The 26,034-nt window shown below is 33.9% G+C and overlaps 1 protein-coding gene, 3 long non-coding RNA genes and 2 pseudogenes across 5 annotated transcripts; 5 read left to right on the top strand and 1 right to left on the bottom strand.

Annotated features, from left to right (window-relative positions):
• Window positions 1-80: 80 nt before the first annotated feature.
• LOC147923889 (uncharacterized) lies at window positions 81-570 on the bottom strand. Its single transcript, XR_015585716.1, has 2 exons — window positions 372-570; window positions 81-139 (listed from the first exon to the last, which is right to left on the bottom strand). It is a non-coding gene; the product is annotated as an uncharacterized LOC147923889 (long non-coding RNA).
• A 1,796-nt stretch (window positions 571-2,366) lies between these two features.
• On the top strand, window positions 2,367-5,801 carry LOC109130172 (uncharacterized). 2 transcript variants are annotated; one of them, XR_002036277.2, is made up of 6 exons: window positions 2,367-2,467; window positions 2,576-2,645; window positions 2,747-2,826; window positions 4,325-4,384; window positions 4,552-4,607; window positions 5,509-5,801. It is a non-coding gene; the product is annotated as an uncharacterized LOC109130172 (long non-coding RNA). The 2 variants fall into 2 exon arrangements; XR_015587568.1 differs by having other exon boundaries at window positions 2,747-3,841.
• A 618-nt stretch (window positions 5,802-6,419) lies between these two features.
• LOC109130162 (putative F-box/FBD/LRR-repeat protein At1g22000) lies at window positions 6,420-8,151 on the top strand. The gene is made up of 3 exons (XM_087497278.1): window positions 6,420-7,432; window positions 7,510-7,647; window positions 7,726-8,151. The coding sequence occupies exons 1-3, from the start codon at window positions 6,821-6,823 to the stop codon at window positions 8,026-8,028; spliced, it is 1,053 nt and encodes a 350-aa protein (XP_087353404.1). The 5' UTR covers window positions 6,420-6,820; the 3' UTR covers window positions 8,029-8,151.
• A 4,249-nt stretch (window positions 8,152-12,400) lies between these two features.
• LOC109129886 (uncharacterized) lies at window positions 12,401-14,080 on the top strand (annotated as a pseudogene).
• Window positions 14,081-18,069: 3,989 nt separating this feature from the next.
• Window positions 18,070-20,166, top strand: LOC147923888 (uncharacterized). Its single transcript, XR_015585908.1, has 3 exons — window positions 18,070-18,322; window positions 18,790-18,855; window positions 19,689-20,166. It is a non-coding gene; the product is annotated as an uncharacterized LOC147923888 (long non-coding RNA).
• Window positions 20,167-24,069: 3,903 nt separating this feature from the next.
• LOC109130195 (uncharacterized) lies at window positions 24,070-24,248 on the top strand (annotated as a pseudogene).
• The last annotated feature ends 1,786 nt before the right edge of the window (window positions 24,249-26,034 follow it).

Below are 26,034 nucleotides of genomic sequence, written 5' to 3'. Positions count from 1 at the left end.
ACACTGATTTTAGAAGAAGAATTGACAAGTGAACAATGTAATTTCATAAGATTTTAATAGCAGAATATGAAGCAGACTAACATTTAAAGGATCAAAAAGTCTCATACCGGATTTACATGGGACAAATTCCACGTTAAGCCTATATTCAAACAAAAGACATCAATTAATTTACAAAACAAATAACAAATTAAACTTATTACAGTAATTTTGTCTATAAAAAAAATATTTCTTTACTTTGTAAATAATTTTGGAAAAATCTCAAATAAAAGTATTGTGTTTAATTTTTTTTGCTTAATCATAAACAATTAAAAAGTTTAGACAAGATTTAAACGCCAATAATTTGAGATGAATATAGAACTTAAAAAACTTACAAATATCAACTGCTGATGTATTCTTTACTCGAATGTCAGTTTATAAGTGTAGTCATCATAACCAATATTCAGAATCAGCCTACCACAAAACAAATTCGTATTAGTGTTTTGTAAACTTAAAAACCTGTAATTGTTTAAACTTAACATTGATTTCAATACTTATCTTTGGTTTAATCGTAGTCTTCAACAGTTTTATATCCTGACAAGGTCAAAAATACACAGATTTTAAAATGGGAATTGACAAGTAAAGAATGTAATTTCATAAGATTTTTGTACCAGAATATGAAACAGACTAATATCTAAAGGATGAAAAAATCTCATACCGTATTTACATGGGACAAATTCCACGTATATTAGTCTGGATTTATACAAAACACATCAATTAGTTTACAAATCAAATAACAAATTTAACTTTTGGTTTAAATAGAGAAATAGATCAAACCATTTACTTACCAGTTCAATCGATTTCCAAGAACATCAAAAACCAGTGATTGTAACGGTAGATGTGAGTTTCTACTAGAGAAATTGTTGACCTGATTGATGAAATATAAAGAGCACTGTTTAGAGAGCCACTTTCCAAGAACAAAAAAGGAAACTAAAATCTGCGTAAACAACAAAATCCAGGTTTAAAACAATCTGTAAAATTTCAAATCCACGACCAAAAATCTATTTAAATGATTGAATAAAATCTAAAGGTTACAAGGCAAACAATAAATTCAATTGGTAAACGAAATTGAAAAGATTTTTCCAACTTTAAACTTACCCGTTCAGAGAATCAATTCTCTAACCACGAAAAGATATTGATGAAGTATCTGGGTTTTAGGAAAAAAGGAATATCGATTTAGATTCAGTTTGTTTCGTTGTGGATTTGAGTCGAAGAGGAGTGGAGAAGAAGACCCAATTTTTTTTTCCTGTCCTTTCGTTTCTTTTCTGTTTTTTTTTTATTACTACAATTATTCATTCACAAATCAGTATTCTACGGCCCAATTAAATTGAAAACATACAGGCCCATTACCATTTTGTGGGTATTCCTTACCAACTAATCCAATACTATTACTAAAACCATTTATATTAGATTTAATTACTACTAAACTTAATGAAAACGTACGATAATAATACAATTACAAAAATATACCTAAATTAAACAAGATTTACTTTGAGAAACACATATGAAAAAAAAAACACCCGCACGTATGTGCGGGTCCGTCACTAGTATACAATTACATAAGAATTTATATTACTTATTAACATCATAATTCGACCCATTATTTGCTTAACTCAATATTGGTTTCAAAGCCAACTAAAGAAAAACAGAAACGATCTTATTGATATTAGACCAAAACATGGATATACAAACATAATCACTTACACGGAATATATTTAAAAAAAAATAACTTATTATTGCAACATCAACGTATGAAGGGTTTACATAAGCAGTTAATTAGAAAATCTATAATACAATAAATGTATTGGAAACAATATCAGTCAATGATAAGATTGGATCCTCAAAAGCAAGAAACAACATCTTCATAATTCATAAAAAATAAACACCACAATTATACACATCTGAACGAAATGGTATAAACATATAGTGTATAAATAAAAGTGACGGGAAAGCCCGTATATGCCTAATTAAAACGAAATAATACAAAAAGAAAACGAAAAAGACCAAAAAAACAAGAAAGTGTCAATTACACCACAACCCACGCGTTGCGTGGGGAAGCACCTAGTTAAAGATAAATGCCAACATCATCTTCAAAAAAATCAATCAAACAGTTCTGCTATTGTGGCTTAAGTGATGAAAATCGAGTCCCAACTCCCAAGAGTCACCAAATAGTATTAAACTTGGGTCGAGGTCCATAGCAAATTAAATTAGTGAAAATGTGGTTCTAGGTCAGTACTTAGCATTTACCCATGTGTTCTAATTCCAATTCTGCCTACTTATAACTAACTAAGAATTGGACCCGCACATATATATGGAATATTTTTTTAACAATATTGTTGTAATCAATTTGGACAGGATCCATGACATGCAAGTCTCGGTTGACTTCAAATTGGTATTTTTTCATGCTTCAATTCTAAGCTTCCGAACCGAAGTAAGAGATCCCGATTTTGATTTTCCCCTTTTTCCAACCTAGTGTTAATTAGAAATATGCATCTCGAGGTTATGTTAGAATCATCATCTCTAGACTATATATATGCAGGCTCATCATCGGTTCTCTATTTGTTTCCATTTATTGGAGCTCTTAAGTTCTCTGCTGGAGAGAAAGCAAGGTATGTGTTTGATTGTCTTCAAATAATTTTTGTTGCAATTTTGATTCACATACATAAGTTATCTGATATATGTATATCTTTGATTTTGCATGTGTTTCCAGGTTTATGAGAGCAATCAAAGATAATATTGACATATATAACACAATTTCCTAGCGAAACTTGATTCAAACCATTATTTCAGGTTCAATCGCTCTTCAGTTTAGGTTTTATTTATTTATTAAACTCTTAGACTCTAGATCTTCTTCAGTTATTGTTGTTAACTGCTTTGGTGTGTTTGATGAAATTGATTGGAGTGTAAGTCTCATGTTCAATGCTCTAGCAAGAGTGCTTTGACTAAATCAATGCTTAACTCTTCAAATATAGTATCATTTGTAGTTCCAGGATTATTCTTTGTTTTTTTTTTTGGTCAAACGAATTGTTCTTTGTTTAGGTGTTGATTTTTAGATGTTAAACTTTATGTAGATTTTCTTGTAAATCATATCATGTCACTGTGTTGCTGTCTTTTCTTTAAATGTATTATTTTTATATTTATATATACAACCTAGAATGAATCAGACTTGAGCAAGTGTCTTGGGAAGCTGTTAGATCTTAGAAAATATGGAAGAATCAGACTTGCATAGGGGTTTTTGAAGGCAATTTCATTGTTGGAAGCACTATAAAAGGTTTGGTGTTCTTTTAATAATGTTTGGTGTAGTTTACGACTTCTAGAATTCTTTTTTCGAAAATGCAAATCATTGTTTTTTTTATTTGCCATCTTTGTCCGTAAGGAACACCTTAGCCATGTTGTTGATATCAATCTACACAACACCGTGCACATACATATCAGTTTCAAATTAAAAGGCATGCTCAAGATAATGCAAATCAAATAATGAAATATATGAACCTCTTCAAATATAGTATCATTTGTAGTTCCAGGATTATTCTTTGTTTTTTTTTTTGGTCAAATGGATTGTTCTTTGTTTAGGTGTTGATTTTTAGATATTAAACTTTATTTAGATTTTCTTGTAAATCATATCATGTCACTGTATTGCTGTCTTTTCTTTAAATGTATTATTTTTATATTTATATATACAACCTAGAATGAATCAGACTTGAGCAAGTGTCTTGGGAAGCAGTTAGATCTTAGAAAATATGGAAGAATCAGACTTGCATAGGGGTTTTTGAAGGCAATTTCATTGTTGGAAGCACTATAAAAGGTTTGATGTTCTTTTAATAATGTTTGGTGTAGTTTACGACTTCTAGAATTCTTTTTTCGAAAATACAAATCATTGTTTTTTTTTTATTTGCCATCTTTGTCCGTAAGGAACACCTTAGCCATGTTGTTGATATCAATCTACACAACACCGTGCACATACATATCAGTTTCAAATTAAAAGGCATGCTCAAGATAATGCAAATCAAATAATGAAATATATGAACCTCTTCTTTGGGTATTATTGAGAATATGTAACTTGAAAGCGTGGTGTTGTGCTGACCTATTATGAAATAAGAAAAAACATGCCATCTCTAGTTAACTTTGTGTAAATAGAGAAAATAGACAATATAGATATAAGTAACAATAGAAACAATCAAAATAGAGAAAATAAAAATGATTTGTTTTAAGTTATTAAAGAGACTTTATAATACATGATTATACAATTGGTTTACTGACTTACCTTTTTTAATTGCTATTTCGCCAGTTTGGATGAAGTTCTGAAACATCATTGACCTGAGCCATGTGAGATGAAACAGGAGAAAATGTAAGTTCATTGGAACCTATGGAAAAGATTTTCAAAAGTTTTAAATAAAATAGTAACACTTACTGCAGTATCATCCAATACCATCTATAGTGTATCTCCAGTGTGTGTGGTTATATTGATTCCACATATGAACGATCTTAACTCTTATTTTCCATATTGTTTTGAAGGCCTTAATTTCCGAGACATGAGTGAAACCACCATTGGCGGCATCTCTGCTATTAAGGTGAATTTCTAAGCTATTATTATAGGTTTGATTTGCTTGGTTGTTTATGCCGTCTCTTTGGTTTTTATAGATGTTTAAGATATGAGTAGTTGTGATTGTGGAAATATTGTGAGAGAAGAGATAATCTTGTTGACCAAGCTAATAATACATTGAAGATCTAAGATTTCCGGAATGTGTGAGTAGGATTTAGGATGATTAGAAGGAATATGCTTCTTATATCTCAATGGATTGAATGTAAGAACTGTTTAAGATTTTTCTTTGATTCTATAAGGAATTTGCTGATATGGTTGGTTCCTAATTCTCCGTGAATCATAATTTATTATGATGCTTATTTATCTCCGGAATTATTTACTCAATTTGTTCAAAGGTCGATATAGAAGTGTCTGTTTGGAAACAATTATATGGTAAACAGGATCCGAATAAGGTTACTCTTATGACTAAGGATCCGCGTCCCATTGCTCTATTTAGATTACCACTTTATCATCATTGTTTTTTTTCTTCTTCTTTTGTTTTTTAAGCGTAAGGGCAATATATGGAATTTTTGTAAAGTTTTTTTTTCTCCTTTTGTACTCCCCAATTAATAGTATATAGATTGGTATTGTCTCTGTTTTCTCTGCTTCTATATTTGCTTCTTTGGAAATGAAATGAATCACATATTGGGTTCATGATTGGCTTAGGTTTATATGGGTTAGGGCTATGTTTCTAGAAATCTGAGGTTGTTCTTTATCATGTAGATGAAATTGTTTAGTTAGAGTAAAACATTGAACTTGAACTTCATGAACAACAATTAAACCCTTTACAGATTTCGGAAATAGTGTTTGAATAAAAGAAGATGAAGTAATTGTGTGTGTACTTGTCTAATCCTGTAACTGAGACATGTCTGTTCAATTGTTTTTAACAGTATTCAAGAGTATACAAGAGTCAAGATACATTGAAGATGGAGAAGTAGCAGCACATCTTTTGACATGGTATAACATAATGACCCAATGACCTAGATCATTCTCATCCTTCACCATCTCTCTTGATCTCAGCATGTTTTTATGCTGTTTTGATTCTTGAACAAACTCAAAAAAACAAAAAAAAAACAAAACAAAAACTGTCTTATATTAGCTCTTTTCATTGGACACATCATAGCTCTTTGTGAATATTTCTTACGAATTCTCCCAATGAATCTCATTTTCTATTATTCAAAAATGAGAAATTTACTATGGGTTGTCAACAAAACTCTCCTATTAATTATACCAGATTAGGTAGAAGTCTGTCAAGTTTTGTGTGTGCAACAAATTTTTTTTGTGTGTGTTTGTGCTACCTTATTCACAAATTTTGTAAAATTTAAAATTTTAGAACTTCATTAGTTATTGTACTATGTTATATAATAGACACCTTCATGAATTTTTAAATTTTTGATTTTGCTTTTCTTTTTCAATTATAAAAATGGTTGGATCCTCCGATCCGAGATGGTCTTAAGATCAATTATAGGCTTCAAATAGATTACGTTTGTGTGAAATATATTAAGGTTTTCTCTGTTCCATTGGCGTTTTACGTATTTGCTCTCTAACTCCAATGCCACCTCTTATATTTTTTTGGTCCATACAAAATTTTAATGCATCCTCTCGGTGAAGGCAATGGTTGTATTTGAAGGAAGATTTGTTAACGGGCCGAGGATCCATTGGTATTTTTTATTTAACCTATGGGATATTGCAGTTTTACTTTTCAAAATTAGGCAACTTTAATTTACTACCATTTCTTTTTATATGTATTAAAGGCTTACCTTTTTAATTTAAATTAGGGTTTTTTGTGTGTCACACAGCCAGCGACGAGAAAGAAGTTCGTTCCATTGGTGTAAAATCCCACTAAATCTATGGGTTTCTTAAGTTGTTGGTCTTTTTTGTGGGATATTATACACAACGAGAAGCATCTATCAATTGTTATAGAAACCGAAGGTTGTCAGAGAATCGAATCTAGGATCTGTGATTTGCCCGACGATTTGCTCTTGCGGATCTTGCATCACGTCCCCACAAAAGATGCAGTCGCCACTTCAATCTTGTCTAAACGATGGCGTTATGTCTGGACGATGCTGCCTATACTCGAGTTCAAAGACGATGGCAGCGAGAGCGTTGGGTGGTTTACTGAAAAGTCATTGCAACTCCATCAGGCACCGAAACTATATAGTTTGATTGTCGAAGTCGGTCCACATTGTCCTGTTGACGTTGATGTCGGAAAGTGGGTTGAGAACGCAGTTAATAGAGGTGGAAGAGTTAGATTTCAAGCTCCTATGGACCGCACAGCCCACAAGCTTTCCTAAGTGCCTTTACACATGCGACACGCTTGTTGATTTAACTCTATCCAACCAGATTCTAGTGGATGTTTCCTCTCCGGCGTTCCTACCATCTCTCTTATATTTGAGTCTTCACGACGTGGTGTATAAAGACGACGAATCTCTTGTTAGGCTTTTATCAAGTTCCCCTGTTCTCAAGTGGCTGTCGGTGTATCGACATGAGGATGACACCTTGAAAGACTTTACAGTGAAAGTTTCTTCCTTAGAAACATTATTCTATAGGACTAATTGGCGGAGGAATGATTTTGACGTTGATGAGGTAGAGGAGGATCAAACAGTGGATTATTATTATGTCGTCATTCGATCGTTGTTCATAGATTCCCCCGCATTAAAAAATTTGTACATCGACGATGTTTGGGATCTCTTGATAGATAATATGCCTTGCCTTGATGTGGCATCATTCAGCTATGTTCATAACCCCAGTGACAAGTTTCTGCAATCTCTTTCTTCTGTCATACATCTGGACTTACTTTTGACCAAAGCAATGGTAGCGATTATATATCCCCCGGCCTCTCATTTGTTCCCTGTTGCTTCGTCAACTAATATTTTGTTTTTCTATCACAGGTTGCATGCTGTAACGCCATCAAGTTCTCCCGGCTCACTGAGATTGCCGTTTCTCCAGATAATTCAGTAGATTGGTTGGAACCACTTATGTCTTTTCTTCAAAATTCTCCTAAACTAAAATCGCTTACTATCGAAACGGTAAGTACCCTGCTCCCCGTATAACAAGCGAATCTAGTTTACATGAACATAGAATTAAAGTAAATGTATTGATATCAGTGCATCGAAGGCCTTCCACCATCCTGGAATCAGCCGAGTTCTATTCCCGAATGCTTGTCATCTCATCTAGAGATCTTTTTGTGGAGAGGCTATGGAGGAAGAGGAGATGAGAGACAACTAGTGACATACATTCTTGCTAACTCAAAGTGTCTAAAGACAGTAGAGATCTCCTTCATAGCAACCTGTAATCCTGAAGATACACAAAAAGAATTGGAATCCATGCCTAGGATTTCAACATCATCTCGGCTTATGTTCCCCACTCAAATGAAATGGAGGTTTAACGGAATGACTGGTTCTTACTAATCAATAGTGTAGCATTGTTGCTCATGTGACAACTCACACTTATTCTCATTGTTACTTTTTTATTTACAATATCCTCAAAATTCTCCTAAACTAAAAAAAAAAAAAGAAAAAGAAGAAGACTTTTCTATACGACTTGTTTAGTTCATGGTGAATCGGTGATGGTAACACTACTGGATATGGTGGCACAAATACCTGTCGTTGCTCATAGTCCGAGACTAATTAAGGTTACAGAATGAGTTTCTTGTTACGATTTTATCAAGCAGCCCTATTCTCTCGAGTGGCTGATGTTGCTTGACAAACTTAATCTCTTCCTTGAAAACAATAGCTAATTTATATAACTAATCAAGCTATCATTTTATGATTTAGTTAATTATTAGGTTGTGAGTTCACCATTTAATTTTATTTGTTTGTGTTTGTGAAAAATCGAATAATGAGAAAGCAAAATTTGTAAGTCAACGATGCAAATCAAGTGTATCATCCAATTATATATTATTTACTATATTAGTACCCGCGGTACACCGCGAACAAAAATTATTTATAACTAAATTATAAGTTGTATTTATTGGTTAAATATGTTATAATTACATAATAATTGTTAAATAAACCATATAATACCGCAATATAATATATTTTTTACATAATATTTATTTTGATTAGATATGTCTATTCTCTGATACCGACAATGTTAACAAAATAACGAAATGATGTTTTACCCGTGTAACACCAAATTAATGATATTTTTTAATTAATATAAAAATCGATAAAACCCATCCCGAGATATTTTAACTCACACTTTATCATAATAATGTTTAATATTTATTGTGTATCTACGGTATAATATTTATCATATCTAACTTTTTAAAGCTTTTAAATATTTTTCATATTTAACCTTTTAAAAATCTTTAAAATAAAGAACCGGAATAAACCAAATTCAAGTTTTTAAAGTTTGAATGCCTGATAAATCAAGCTTTCTACTCATTTGTATTCGGAATCATTTTGGTCTCTTTTAAGGTATGACTCTAAACTATTGTCTAATTTTTTTGACGATGTGGGATATTGTACCATATCTTTTATTTATCTATTGAGTAATATATGTCCGTTTTAAAAATTTTGTATTACATCATATGCAGGAAAAAATCACAATTTTTATTGACTAAATGTATTATAGAATAATTCAAGATAATTTAAATATAAATTTAAATAAAAATGAAAGGGAATCATATATTTATGCTTGAATGAGACAGAAATATTTCCTTATTTTTTAAAATCTTACTTATAATTAATTTTGAAATTTTGGTAACTAATATTAAAGTCAATACATTAAATGTAAAAACTTTCCAAAAAGTATTTTTGAGCAAAAACTGCTGCAAAAATACTAGTATAGATTTCAATTAAATGTTGCAAGAAACACAAAATAAAAACCAACAGATATAATGTTTTTCGTGAATAAATAGAAAGAATTATATTCAGCCGTAAAAATTAGAACTTGGGAAACTGAACTCGAGAGTCGCAACGACCATGTGGCATAACAGGACAGTTGATGAATTTGGAGGCCGAAGTATCAACGCATAGATAAACCTGATAGAGTTGGCTATTATGTGACGAATCTTTGTTACATTCTATTCCCGGAGCAAATCCTGTTGCTTATTTGATCGCAGTTTGAATATTTTTCATTTTGTAAAACTTATCATCCGGTTTGATCCCTACGTATATCGATATCTTGGCAAAAAAATTATAATAAGAAAAGAACATCCACTTGCACATGACTAAAAATGGAGATAATTTTGAGGGGCACAAAAAGTGAATGTTGAAATCGAGTAAGAAATTCTTGAAATCGAGTATTTTCATCATCCGCTATTTCAACCTCGAGTGCTGGAGCTTCTCTTCCAGCTTCAATTGGCGCATTAAGATCACGCTCATCTTCGATTATCATGTTATGTAAAATTATACATGTAGTCATTATATTATGAACTACAGTTTTTTTTCAAAAACGAGCTGGTCCTTTCCTAATTACAAAACGCGATTAAAGAACTTCAAATGTACGTTCTACATCTTTTCTACATACTTCTTGTTGTATAGCAAAATACTTCTTTTTAGGACCTCTTGGCTCGTGAAAAGTTTGCACTATGGTAGACCACTTCGGATATATACCATCAGTTAAATAATAACCCATATTATATTCTTTTCCTTGAATGATATAATGAGCAGGAGGAGCAATACCGTAAGTTTATTTTGGTAATAACTTGTTTTTATTTGAGTCTTCTATTTCTATTTTAATTTATGGCACTAGTTATGTATTTTATATTTAATGTTTGTTATGTCATTCTATTTTCTAAGTTAAATATATGTTATTGTTGTGTTTTAATTTAACTTAATATATTTGTTTTTTTCTATAAAATTATATAAGTGTAAATTCCTATTAAATAATGTTTTTAGGTATAAAATGGTAAGATATGATAATTGAGGGATTACTTTGTAAAAAAAAAGTTATACTCTAAAAATAGAGAAATGAACAGTGTTACTTAGAGTAACACTGTTCATTTCTCTATTTTTAGAGTATAATATAGAGTACCATTGGAGATGATTTTACTCCAAATATAGAGTTTGGAGTAAGATATAGAATACCATTGGAGATGTCCTGAATACTGAGGTAGAGGTGGAGTTTTAACTACCACCCGCTAGTAGTAGTAATGAGTTATATCAAAGCGTGAGGGATGGGTTGTGATGTTGTGTTGAGATTAAAGAAAAGTCGTTATGTATGTTTGTAATAAATACAATTCTTTACTAAAGTTATTTACAACCAGTATCGATTATATTGTGAGCTTTATCATATTTTTTCGGTAATCATATTCCTCTAAATGCTCATTTATCTTTAGCTTTTTGGATTGTAAGTGGTCGACAACCGACGTTCACAATCTCCTTCAATGTATTTCTCCTTTATTACCCATTCAAACGAAGCAAAACCCAACAACCGACCTTCACAATCTCATCCTTCAATGTTTTTCCACTTTAAGAACATTCAAATGAATTAGCAAAATAGGTTCGGAATCGGATCTCCTCTATATGTGAGCAAGGAGATAGAAGATACGATGGATGTATGGAAGTTTGGTTTGCTTCAAGATAAACAAAAAAGAAAGAGTAGGTTTGCTTAGAAAAGTTGTCTAAAAACATTTAATTGAATTATGCACTTGTTGTAAAAAAGTTGTTTTTCATAATAATTTTTGCGTTTTTTAAAAAACAAATGAAGGTTTGGTGCTTGCGAAAATGGTCCTTGTGGGAACAATAAACAATAGACCTAGTGGTCCAAAACCATCAAAGTTCTATCAAACAACCTAATTTAAGGTTAGGAGCTTGCAAGCTTCGAGATTAGACACCATAGTGATATAAGCTTTTTATCTCTTTGGGTTCCATTATTATACTATATACTAATTTCAGATTTCACTACGGATGTATGTGCGAGGAGAGATTATTGTGCTATGTTTTCTTATACTAATTTCTGGTCAGAATTGAACAAAGGTCTCCTTTTAGCAGTTATGTGTTTTTATGTCACGACATTATCTAAAGTGGAGTTTGATAAGTGTATAACTTTTGGTGTCTCCAACAGTAAATTGATGACCTACGTTACAAAGTGATCCACAAGAAGTAACAGGGCCATGTGGTGGCTAGCGACTAAAGTAAATATGGGTCCCGCTCTGATGGATTTTGCTTCAACGTGAGTACGTGACTCATATCATATGAACCGACGACATATGCACCACTGGCTCTGTTTTACGAAGAAAAACAAGCACTTCATTCATGTGGGAAGACATGAGCCATATTTAAATCTATTAGTATATATATATATATATATATATATATATATAAAAGTTGGGATTAAGCTTCCTTTTACTTAGTCCTAATACTCTAGTATAAATACCCCTTGTATTAGTTACATTTGATCTTAATGAGAAATATACTTTACTAAACAGTTAACATGGTATCAGAGCAAAATGAATTTTTCTCATTTTTTTCTCGAGAAAGCGTTTAACAGAAAGTTTTCTCGGGAAAATTAGATTTCCGCTTATTCGAATTGTTTCAATTCGTCTCTGTCCCAGCTTTGCTTCTTCATTCTGCGTCTCGCGATCTATTTTTCAGCTATTTCTGAGCACCGATTCGAATCAATGAGTGCCTCACATCGCTGTTTCGTCGCTCTCTTCTTCGCGGAATTGTTGCTTGCTATTGTTGAGCTGGTTAGTGCTTCTTTCTGGAGTTTCATTGTAATCTTGGTTGCTCTATCATCTTGATCGGTTAGGTGTTTAAGATCTTTGGACTCCGATTTAACTTTGGTGATTCTTGATTTGTGGAATTAGATTCATCGTTTTTGGATTGAGTAATGGAATCTGCGAATACTGGTACGACTTATGCCACAGATCAGTATGAGAATCCTTACTTTCTTCATAGTTCGGATCATGCTGGTCTCATACTTGTTTCTGATCGTCTTTGTACTGGTGCGGAGTTCACTTCTTGGCGTCGTTCGGTTCGTATGGGATTGAATGTTCGTAATAAGCTTGGTTTTATTGACGGTACTATCTTGAAACCAGCTTCAGATCATCGAGATTTTGGATCTTGGTCCAGATGCAATGACATGGTCTCGACTTGGCTAATGAATTCGGTGAGTAAGGAAATTAGTCAGAGTTTGTTATTCATTCCCACGGCTGAAGGAATTTGGAAGAATTTATTGGCTCGTTTCAAGCAGGATGATGCTCCTCGCGTTTTTGAAATTGAGCAGCGTTTGAATAGTATTCAACAGGATGCTTCGGATGTGACCACCTATTACACACGTCTTGTTACGCTTTGGGAAGAACATAAGAACTACGTAGAGTTACCAGTGTGTACTTGTGGAAAATGTGAATGCAATGCTGCAACCTTATGGGAGAAATTACAAGAGAGGAGTAGAGTGACGAAGTTCCTCATGGGACTGAATGATTCTTACGATGCTACTAGGCGACATATCTTGATGTTGCAACCAATACCGACTATTGAGACTGCCTTCAATATGGTGACTCATGATGAGAGGCATCGTTCCATCAAGCCTCTTCCTCGGTCGGATAACGTTGTTTTCCAGACAACTGGCTTGGCTCCTCTGCTTCCACAAGGTTATCAAGGCCTAGTTGATAATGCAGCTAATGCGGTTCAAGGTGGATATCGCTCTCGCCCACCAAAACCTGTTTGTACCCATTGTGGACAAACTGGCCATGTTATTAACAAATGTTTCAAGCTTCATGGATACCCTCCAGGTTACATTCTAGGCTTCAAGAGCTCTCTCTCTAACTCTCAGTCTCAGAGACATCTAGCTCCATCACAGCCTTCTCAACCTTGAGGATATTCTCAGAGTCAGCAACGCCCGCATACAGTGGCGAATGTTATGAGTGACCCGATGAGTGGTCTAGACCCAATGAGTGGTCCTATAACAAGTTCTTCCCAAGCTCAATCATCTTCCAGTGCTTTAACTGTCTCTAACCTTGACTTGCACAATATGACGCATTCTCAGGTACAAGATCTTATTTAAGCATTTGACAGCACATGTTCGAGTTTCAGAGAATCCGGCCCCTTCCCCGTCGACTGCGTCTGTTACCGAGCATGGTGTTATGGCAGTCCAATCTACTTCTGGTATCATTACTTTTCCATCAACTTCTCTTCGTTTTGAAAACAATATTCTAACTTTTCAACACCAATGTCTATCCTCCTTATACTCTAATCTCCCACATGGTTCTTGGATAATTGACAGTGGAGCCACCACTCATGTGTGTTCTGATTTGTCATTATTTAGTGAAACTAATCTAGTTTCTGGGGTAACTGTTTCTCTCCCGAATGGTACTAGGGTTTATATCACACACACTGGCACTGTTCCATTATCATCATCGCTTATCTTGATTGATGTTCTCCATGTGCCAACATTCAAGTTCAATTTGATTTCTGTTAGTTCTTTATTACAACATAATCATTGTTCTGCACATTTTTACATTGATTCTTGCATTATTCAGGAGTTTATTCAGGGCTTAACGATTGGTAGAGGAACTCTTATGCATAAACTGTACATTCTGCAACTTGATGCATCATCTCTCGCTGTGTCTAAGTCTCCTGCTTCGTTGAACTTCTCTGGATCCTTGGTGGTGGATGGACATCTGTGGCATCAACGCCTAGGACATCTTTCTACTGACAAGTGACAACAGCTTTCTACTGTTTTGCATATTCCCAAGTTTGGTTTGTCTTTACACTCTCATTGTTCTATTTGCCCATTAGCTAAACAAAAACGCTTACCTTTTGAGTCTCATAATAGTTTGTCTAGTTCACCTTTTGATTTGATCCATTTAGATGTTTGGGGTCCTTTCTCTATCGAGTTTGTAGAAGGATATAAGTATTTTCTTACCATTGTAGACGATTCTACTTGTTGTACTTGTGTTTACATGATGAGGAATAAAAGTGACGTTTTACAACATTTTCCAGCTTTTATTCAGTATGTTAAGACTCAATATAATTCAACTATTAAAGCAATTAGAACAGATAATGCTCCTGAATTGGCTTTCACTGATCTTATTAGACAACATGGCATGCTTCATCAATTCTCTTGTGCATACACACCACAACAAAATTCTGTAGTTGAAAGAAAGCATCAACATCTTCTTAATGTTGCTAGAGCATTGTTGTTTCAATCTAATGTTCCTATTGCTTATTAGAGTGACTGTTTCTTGACTGCTGTATTCTTGATAAATAGAACACCTTCTAAGCTATTAAAGAACTTATCTCCTTATGAATTGTTGAATAAGAAACCACCTTCATATGATCTCCTTCGTACGTTTGGTTGTCTTTGTTATGTCTCGACATTGCTAAAAGATAGAACAAAGTTTAGTCATAGAGCAGACAAATGTGCTTTTTTAGGTTATTCTCCGGGATATAAAGGCTATAAGGTGATTAATCTGGATACTAATGTTGTTTCTGTGTCTCGTAATGTTGTTTTCATGAAAACGAATTTCCTTTTCATTCTAGTCATGCTCGTCATCCTTCGAACATTATCAGTGACTTGATTCTTCCATCCCATGTTCCTGTTGCATTAGATATTTCTATTGTTTCAGCACCTGCATCATCTGCATCACACACATTCGTCCCTCGTACATCATCTGGGAATGCGGAGACAGTCACTACGGGAACAGGAACTGCTTCACCATCTAATGCCAGACCACAACGCACAAAAAAGGCTGCAGGTTACTTATCTGATTACCATTGTGCTCTTATTCAACATTCTAACCACTCTTATTCAACACATTTCAAACCTATTACTACACCCTATCCACTATCCTCTATTTTATCTTATTCTGTGTTCAAACCACCCTATCAGTCCTATGTCCTCTCTATTTCCATCGAAACAGAACCAAAAACCTTTAAGGATGCCATAGTATCTGTTCGGTGGACAAAGGCGATGGATGTGGAGCTTGAGGCTATGGAACTCAATCGGACATTCGATGTTGTCTCCTTACCTCCAGGAAAAATATTGTGGGGTGTAAGTGGGTTTATACGATCAAGTATCATGCTGATGGCACTATAGAACGGTATAAGGCTCGTTTAGTAGCAAAGGGCTTCACACAATAAGAGGGCATCGATTTCATTGACACTTTTTTGCCTGTCGCAAAGCTATCTAGTGTGAAGTTGGTCCTTGGTTTAGCTGCTAAGCATGGATGGAGCCTCACTCAGATGGACGTTACTAATGCCTTTCTCCATAGTGACCTCGAGGAAGAAATATACATGAGCTTACCTCAAGGTTATATACCACCTCCAGGCGTTACATTGCCACCAAATCCTGTATGTAAGCTTAACAAGTCACTCTATGGCTTGAAACAGGCTTCGCAACAATGGTATAAGTCCCTCTCTAAAGTGTTTCTTGATGATGGTTTCTCGCAAGCATATGGTGACAATACTCTGTTCGTCAAGAAAACAGCTTCTTCTTATATTGCGGCCTTGGTCTATGTCGATGATATTTTGATTGTGAGTAGCAGTGATGAAACCGTGTTCCAACTCAAGGCATCTCTGGCGAAATACTTCAAGACTAAAGACCTTGGCCCAGCTCGTTTCTTCTTAGGACTTGAGATTGCGAGAAATACAAGTGGAATATTTGTAAGTCAGCGCAAGTATTGTCTTGATATTCTTGCTGATACAGGTTTATTGGGATGCAAACCAAAGGTAGTACCTATGGATTATAAGAAGGTTCTTACTAAAGACATGGTTCTCCTCCTTGATGATGGACGACCTTTTCGGGAACTGATCGGACGGTTGTTGTATTTGTGCATTACAAGACCAGACATTACTTTCGCCGTCAATCATCTGAGCCAGTTTCTTTCATGCCCAACAGGCGTTCATCTAGAGGCTGCTCATCATGTTCTCAAGTATTTGAAGAACGATCCAGGTCAAGGCCTCTTCTTCTCTGCTTCTACTGATTTATGCTTGAATGCATTCTCGGATGCAGATTGGGGAACTTGCAAGGATTCTAGGCGGTCTGTTTCTGGCATTTGTGTTTTTCTAGGAGATTCTTTGATCTCTTGGAAATCCAAGAAACAAGATGTTGTGAGTTCGAGTAGCACCGAGGTTGAGTACAGAAGCATGGCACACGCTACTAAGGAGTTGCTCTGGCTTAATCAAATGTTGAAGGATTTGCGTCAGACTCCACGAATACAGGCCAAGCTTTTCTGTGACAACAAATCGGCACTACACATTGCACAGAACCCGGTGTTTCACGAAAGAACAAAGCATGTTGAGATCGATTGCCACATTACTCGAGATCAGATTAAGAGTGGCTTTCTCAAAGTTCTACATGTTGCCACCGAGAATCAGTTGGCTGACATCTTAATGAAACCTCTGCAACCGGCTCCATTTCACTCAATTCTGCAGAAATTATCTATTTCAAGCCTCTTCTCGCTTGCTGCGACTTCAGCTTGAGGGGGGTATATTAGTATATATATATAAGTTGGGATTAAGCTTCCTTTTACTTAGTCCTAATACTCTAGTATAAATACCCCTTGTATTAGTTACATTTGATCTTAATGAAAAATATACTTTACTAAACAGTTAACAAGATCATTATACAATTATAAAAAGCCCATTCGTTGATGGCATGCATTAATGTGAGACATGATCTCGATGTTTTAGGGCGTTTGAGAGAGTAGGAGTGAGTGAGTGACATTATTGGTTTTTTTTTTTTAATTTATGTTCGTTTGGTTTAATCCGGTTTTGTAGACTATTATTAAAAATTTAGTAGGATTTTAATCGAAGTTACTAGTTTGATAATATTTGGGCTCGATTTGGTTTCAGTTTGGTTTGTTCAATTTAGTTCATGTTAGAATTAGTTTTCGGATACTTAAACCTACAAAACTTACATGAATCGTGGTAAGTTTATGTGGATTTTTGTATCTTTTGATAAAATCAACGTGATAAATTGATCGATTGACAGATGGTAAACAAATAAAGATAATTGATTAGAAGAAAAGCAAGACTAACAAGTAACAGCTAAACTAGAAAAAATAAGGGAAAACGGTAAATGACAAACCGTTTTTGTGATTTGAACGGTTTGTGGATATATATATAAGATTATGATAAATTACAAAGTGATAAAATAATTTATTTAATTTATTTCTTTTAAAAAATCATAATGGGTTATTGGTTTGGTTTAATTTGGCTTCAAACCAACAAACCAAACCATTTGGGTTAAAGTAAAGATAATCAAACGGATAATGCATATACATATAGAGTCAAGATTATGGTTCGGTTAAAATGCCTACTTCTATGATATAGAACACTAGTTAGGCCATATTTATCGGCGAAACAAAGGCCTGATCTTGGGCTTATTTTAATTCGAAAAAATTGAACAGTAGTTATAAGATCAGGCTTTCTGATCTTAAATAAGATCAGTTCTTGGGGTGATCTTCGGGGCACGTGTCTTGCGGACATTGGTTGCAAAATATATTGTGTTTGTATCATTTTTTTTCAACTCACTCGGGTTTTCCAAAATTATTTTTCTTGTTCTCTCCGAAGAGAGGCGAAACCGCGAAACTCCGATACCTTCCTTCGTCTCCGATTCCGGTGTTGTTGCGACCACTTCCGGGTATCTCTTCTTCTCCTCGTGTCCTCGTCTCCTCGTCTCCTCGTGACCACCGAGCTCGTCGTCTCCACCGTCTCCTCTGTCTCGCCAAGTCAACCTTGGTTCCTTCGTTTCCTCGTCTTCTCTGTCTCTTCCGTCTGATCTGTCTCCTCCGGCTTTATAGAGAAGGTAAGCTTCGGCGATTTTAACCTAATTTCATTTCTGAATTAGGTTTCGATTTAGGTTTTCAATTTTAGGGTTTCGAATTAGGGTTTTCAATTTTAGGGTTTCGATTTAGGGTTTTCAATTTTAGGGATTCGGTTTAGGGTTTTCAATTTTAGGGATTCGATTTAGGGTTTTCAACTTTAGGGATTCGATTTAGGGTTTTCAATTTTAGGGATTCGATTTAGGGTTTTCAATTTTAGGGATTCGATTTAGGGTTTTCAATTTGAGGGTTTCGCTTGAGGGTTTTCAATTTAGGGTATTGAAATTGTGAATTAATAGATTTGTATGATTGAAATTGTGAGGGTTTTCAATTTTGTATGTTTTGTTAAATCTGACAATTTTGTATAGCTTACTATTATTTTGTTTATCAGGTTAATAGATAAACGTTAATTGATTGTGGCTTGTTTTCGGTTTGTTTATGAGGCATATAGGTGAGGCTATCGCGTGCAAATTCTGTCGGACCATCAACAACAACATTCCTTACTCGCAAGTAAAAGGTTAGTCAAATGGTTTGTCTCTTAAAAATGGTTAGTTCTTTTGTTTGATTGTGAATAAATTCATTACTCGCAAGTTAAAGGTAAACTTGTTTCAAAAAATGGTTTCTAAAAATTGTTTGATTTTTAGTTGTGATGGTTACGTTTCAAAAATGTTTGATGTTTAGTTGTGATGGTAAACTGGTTTTAGAAAATGTTTTGGGAATTAGTTGTAATGGTAACAAAACTTTAGTTGTGATGGTAACAAAACTGAAATTAGTTGTGTAGTAACTGATTATTAAGACATTTTTAGTGGTTGTAGTTTCCTTGAAAGTGTTGTTTGCTTTGTTTTTGTGATGGTGCGATGGTCTATGTTAGTTTAGTTTTGCTAGTATAGGCTATAGGTGTAAAATGCGATGGTCTATGTTAGTTGTTTAGTTGTGATTTTCTTTGGTCTATTATTTAAAACACTAAATGTCCATTATTTACTTCTGATCTGATTCTTGACACTCTCATTGCCAAGAAGGAAACGCTAGATGAAGATGAAAAAACGCTAAAGAAGAAGCTAATGGCTGAACTGTTTTAGCTTTAGGGTTTATGCTTGATTATGTTTATGAACAAGCTTTTAAGTTTGATTTTATTTGATGTTTTTAATGACTCAGCTTATGTATGTTTTATTTGATGTTTTAATGAATCGGCTTATGTATGTTTCATTAGATGTTTTTAATAAATCGGCTTATGTATGTTTCATTTGATGTTTTTAATAAATCGGCTTATGTATGTTTCATTTGATGTTTTTAATGCCAAATTTTTGGTTTGTTTTGGCTTCTAATCTCGCGTATATGTTTTGGTTTCAGGTTTAGGAAGACATGTTCTCTGACTATGACGAGGGCATAAACAGCCCCTTAAACTATAGTTCCGACACAGATGATGAGGCTGACACCGCTTACTATGAACCGCAACCATTGAACCGTGAAGCTGGTCCATTACCGCAACCATTGAACCGTGAAGCTGGTCCATTACATAGTCTGCGGAACCGTGAAGCTCAACCCAAGGAAGAAGTGATCCAACTGAAGGAGCAAGTTATCCAGCTGAACGACCAAATGATCCAGCTCAAGATACTTGTGATCCAACTCAAAGATCACGTGATTCAGCTCAAAGACCACGTGAACCAGCTGACGGACAACGTCAACCAGCTGACGGAAAGGACCATCATTTGCAACCCGTGATATGTTGGTTGTTGTTTTTTCTTCGAATTCTGAACCCGTGATATGTTGTTGTTTTTGTTTCTTTGGAATTATGTACCCGTGATATGTTTAGACTGAATCTTTTGTTGTTTACTTTGCCTTGACGAATACTTTCTCTTGAACCCGTGATGTTTGATCACTCTATATGTATGAGAAGACCACAAGTTTCACAAGATCAAAAACATACATTTCTCTTAACAAAACAAATAATACTTTCTTTCATCAAACACACACATTTCCCTCTCTCACCAAACACATATATTTCTTTCTTTCATCAAACACAAACATTTCTTTCCCTTCTAAACTCTAATATTTGTGTTTAATATTACTTGTTTGGTACAAACACAAATATTTGCTTTCTTTTCTTCATTGCTATGGCATCTTCTTCCAACAATTTTCACTACCATTATGACCCCAATAATGATAGTTTAAACCAATACTTTCAAGAGCAATTTAATAACCAATTTGAAGCTGTTGAAGAGGCTATGCCGGTGGAAAGAAAACCACGTGAATATATTGATAGAAAACGAGAAGAAGGGCATGAACGTTTGTGGAACGATTATTTTTCAGATAATCCGACTTACAATGCTCACCACTTCCGGCGACGATTTCGAATGAACAAGCCGCTGTTCTTGCGTATTGTGAATCGTCTAAGTGAAGAAGTTCCATATTTTAAGCCAAAAAAGGATGCAACCTTCCGCAATGGTCTATCACCCCTACAACAATGTACTGCAGCAATTCGACTTTTAGCTTATGGGACTGCGACGGACTCGGTTGACGAATACATACGTCTTGCTGCTTGTACTGCTCGTAAATGTTTGGAACATTTTGTTGTCGGGATAGTTGACTTGTTTGGCGCTGAATACCTACGCCGACCAACACAAGAGGATCTTCAAAGGTTACTATTTTATGGAGAACAGAGGGGTTTTCCCGGGATGGTTGGTAGCATTGACTGTATGCACTGGCAGTGGAAAAATTGCCCAACCGCTTGGAAAGGAATGTATTCAAGAGGCACCGATAAGCCAACAATTGTTTTGGAGGCAGTAGCTTCACAAGATCTTTGGATATGGCACGCATTTTTTGGAGCTCCAGGTACTTGTAACGATTTAAATGTCCTTGATCAATCACCAGTATTTAATGACATTATTTACGGTCGAGCTCCCGAAGTTACGTACTATGTCAACGGAAATGAGTATAATTTGGCTTACTATCTGACGGATGGTATTTACCCGGAGTGGGCGACATTTGTTAAATCCATCCCACAACCACAACATCCGAAACATCGTTTATTTGCACAAAAACAAGAAGGTGCACGAAAAGATGTTGAGCGTGCATTTGGAGTCTTGCAATCTAGGTTCGCCATGATTAAAAATCCAACTCTTTTATGGTCAAAGGGTAAAATTGCATATATAATGAGAGCATGTCTCATACTGCATAATATGATTGTCGAAGATGAACGAGATTCATACACACTCTATGACGAACAAGAATTCCAACAAGAAGATGGAACTGGAACTACTCCGGATCTTACCTTTTCAGTAACTATGTCTACAAATCTTGAAGGTTTAGGTGATGATGGCCATACATTAATTCGTGATAAACAAGCACATCGCAAATTAAAGGAAGATGTGATTGAGAATATTTGGAATAAATTTGGTCATTTGTATTAATTATATAAAATGTTTGTCTTCTTTAATTAATTAAGTAATATGTTTGTTATTTTTTTTTAATTTTAATAAAAGTTTTATAATTTTGCAATTAAAATATTATTTTATAAATTTTTAAAATTGTAATATGTTTAATAAAAATATTAATAAACATTACATTATTAAATAGTTTTGAACATTCTTGAATTATATATTAAACATTAGTCTTTGTATTTATTAAACATTTTTATATTTCTAATATAATATTATATTATTAAATCTTAAGATCTTATATCTGTTCTCCCAATAACTCACATCTTAACAAAAGATCTTAAGACCTGATCTTACAATTTTTTAACAATATTTCTTCCCTAAGATCACCCTCACCTGATCTCCCTATAAACATGCCCTTAGAAGTTACCTCTGTAAAATATACAACTACTAGATATGCAAAATAGCAAAACTCTCTAATTAATAAGGTTTAATAATCGGAATGAAATTAACATCTAGTTTAAAATTTCACATATTAAACACAAGAGTGATTTTATCAGTTCAGTTTTGTTTTACAAAGTGGAAACTAACTACTAAATTAAAACTAAACACAATTGACTTAATTTTTCATTTTTCATTTTTTCTTTTAAATACTCTTTCTCAACTATTTTTTGTGACCCAACTTTTTATATGAACATCAAAGAATAATTGAAAGAAATTATATCATGTTCCTTGAGATTAATTGACCAACCGTGCAAACATCAAATGATAGTTGCTATAATTTCAGAAAAATTTATATTACTGGTGAAAATATGGATCTTCTATTTATTTCATCAAATGTTTGCGTTGCTTATTTATTGGGACAAAATAAATTCAAAACTTTGGAAAACCCATTCCATTACATCCTGAGATCAGAGTGAAGTTGGTCCAAAGCCCATTTAGAAAAAATAGTAAACATCCAAGACAATAAACCGTGGACCTTTGTTCTTTTTCACTTTCTCTTACATTTGTCATCCTTGATAATCAAATACTGTGTTGCCTCTTGGTGGTCACACTCGCACCTGCATATTCATCTTGTCTGCTTTTCTTTCTATTTTCATTTTTTTCTTCCCCTACATCGCGTCTCTTTCAAATTTTAAGGTTGTGTGTTTAGAATAATTTTTCATAGAAAGATTGACTTTTGATTCAAAAGATTTCACTCACAGTTTAAATGGCACATGTACTAACGTATAAAATGTGTATATCTTTGATTCCTAAAATAAATTTGTATAACAAACGAAAAAAAATTGTATTACAAATCAATTTCCAACAATTCCGAATTAAACTTGAGTGAGCTTTACACCAAAAAAAAACTTGAGTGAGCTAACGAGAGTAGGAGAGAAGGTATAATATACGAAGAAATGTTTTTTTTTTTTTTTGGTCAAACAAGTTTGACCAAAAAAAAAAAGTTTGACGAAGAAATGTTTTTATAACAAAGAAAAACCACACATAAAATGGAAATGATGAGTCAATATTAGTAACAAGATCAAGAGAACTTAGATGCTTGGAGTAGGATATCTAGATTTTCCAAAGAGAGGAGTTATGAAGTGTACGCCATGAACAGTTGTGAATAATTCGTTTGAATGTGCAGCTTCCCAATACAACGAAACAGTATGTATATTTTAATAATATTAATTGAGTTAATACAATTTGTTGGTCACGAATAGTGTCGTACAGTGTGCACCATAAGCTAATAATTTTTGTGAGTGGTTTTTGTTTTTTATACGTACGAAAAAAAAAAGCTTAACAGTTTTATGAAAACAATGAAAATTTTCCTGAAGGGATGAATGTCACAGACAGGTACGTCAAAATCATTGTTTGTTACATTTTTGTGTATAATACAAAAAATTGCTGAGAGTTTGTTTTCAAAATTTTGTGAATCGAATATTCATTTATACTGTTATGTCCACGTCTAGAATTATGAATATTCAAGATTCGCATTATTGTTTTTTTTTATTTTTTAAATAATGTTTTTCTTCAATGGATATTGCCATTTGATGAAGGTGATCAGTATAACCCTATCAATAATAACAGTTTACCAAACCCGTCACATCCAGTCGCTTTTACCACTTGGATAAATCTGAGTCTGACTTTGACTTTGAAGTTTTGAACATTACTTCTGTCTTTGTTTATTTATACATTATAGGTCCCTTTTTATTATATTAAATAGGTTATTTAGGTCCATCATGAGCATTGGTGCATTAATTATTGGATTTTGCGAAAAAGGCATTAAATTAGTCTTGATTCCATGAACAAATATCTGATGGGATTTACTGTTCGAAGCTCTTTGGGTACGCACAGCTCTATTGTCATAGATGGCTGTAGCATCACCTGTCCTTCAAATACTGAATCATCCATACCTTCTGGATTCATCAGAGGGTCAGGTTAGCTACAACCCATAGACCTCTCCTTGCCTATTCAACTCTCTCGATTTGGATCTGTAAATTTTGCTGCTGAGGTTCAGCTTGCTTATTGCTAGCGTTATACTTGCTGAGCTGTGACACACATCACCAATTTCACCACTACTCTCTCTCTCTCTCTCTATTCACAACTATTGTTTTGTCTCCATTTCTTTCACTTTTTAAGATTCTTACTTAAAGTGACCTTTTCCAATTGCTTTCTTTCTTATTTTGGTGTTAGAGTTAATATTCCATACGTACGCATTCTACTAGTTTGTTATGGACTTTTTAATCATGGTGTGGTCCCATCTGTATTAGAGGACAATGCACAAAACGAGTTACATATTTAAATGTGAAATTTGCAAACAATGTTGTTGCCGATAGATTTATTGTTAGGAGTGAACTTTACCACCGGCCAGCGTTTCATATAGAGAAATCTTTGGTAAATTAAAAGAATGTATTTGTTTAAAAACCAGTCACAATGTATATGTGGCGAGTGGCTCTATTAATCAAGATTTGGTATATGTAGCTGGGTATATGTATTCAATGTTTTTTAAAAAATGGTGACTAACAAAGACTCAAACAAACCACTTGTGAGCAGATTCGCTAACCAAACTCAAAAATCTTTAGAAAATATATGACCTTAAAATGAAATATATTTACGGTTGTGGCTCCAAATCCAAATTTTCTTTACTTGGCTTCAAAGTTGACATGCTTTATACATTAATAAGATTATGTATCGCAAGTAAAGAAACGGGCAGATAATTTTATTTACTGGTAAGATTATGTTGGTATGGACGTTGAGTTATTTATTAGAGATGTATATGATAATGTGAACGTTAGCCAACTCGTGTTAGATTATGTTTCCTTGCGTTGAACAGATCGAAGAAGGGATCGGAGCATTAAAGCATGTGAGGGTGGGGCAGGTAAGTGTCCTTTAAACAATAAGAAGTGGGTCTTTGCATTAGGTTTCTGACAACTTACCCATACTTACACCCATTACTTTTCAAAGATTTAACAAATATTATCATGCAAAGAGTACTTTTTTGTCCTTTCTTTAAATCCTTTAAATGAGACACTCTTAACGGACTTCGGTTAAGACGCAGCCTGAATACCCATACGACATGCATCACCAAAGTTTCCATTACTATTATGCATGTATACATAATGCATGAGAGATCAGACTCATGTGTACGTATATTTATTTGTACGCTTTCTGCTTTGCATCTCGTATTGAAAGCAAGAAGACCGTTTAGCACAATACTAGAAATTATGATCGTTAGAAGATTCTCTTCATCGTTAGAACTTAATTCCTCGTGTGACTCAGGGCCGGCTCAAGATTATTGAGGTCCCTGAGCTGGAAAATTGAAAAAGGGCCCTTTTCCTTATGTTTTCTGAAGTAAAATTTTTTGGACCCTTTTTAGTGAAGAAAAAAAACAAAAATTTGAATGGACTCTGTGCTCTAGCACCTCTGGCACATGCCAAAATCTATATATTTAAAGGAAAAATATTATAAGGGAATACTTTGGGTGTTTTTAGAGTAAAAATATTATGAAAATAATGTAAGATCAGTAGTTTAGATCTTTTGTTAAGAAGTTAGTTATTGGGAGAACATGTTTAAGATAATAAAATTTAATAATATAATATTCTTAAACATATTACAATTATAAAAACTTATAAATTAACATTTAAATTGCATACTTATAAAACTTTTACTAAAATTCAAAATCCAATACCAAATTTTTATGAAACAAAAAAACATTAAAGATAAAGAAAAAACATATTACTTAATTAAAGCACACAAACATTTTATTTAATTAATACATAGTTTAATGTCTAAATTTATTTCATATATTCTCAATCAAATCCTCTTTTAATTTG

Source organism: Camelina sativa, chromosome 17 (assembly GCF_030686135.1).
Source record: "Camelina sativa cultivar CO46 ecotype springtype chromosome 17, ASM3068613v1".
NCBI classification, from domain to species: Eukaryota; Viridiplantae; Streptophyta; class Magnoliopsida; order Brassicales; family Brassicaceae; genus Camelina; species Camelina sativa.
The sequence above is the reverse complement of the archived record's forward strand: the minus strand, read 5'-3'. Positions and strand labels throughout refer to the sequence as shown.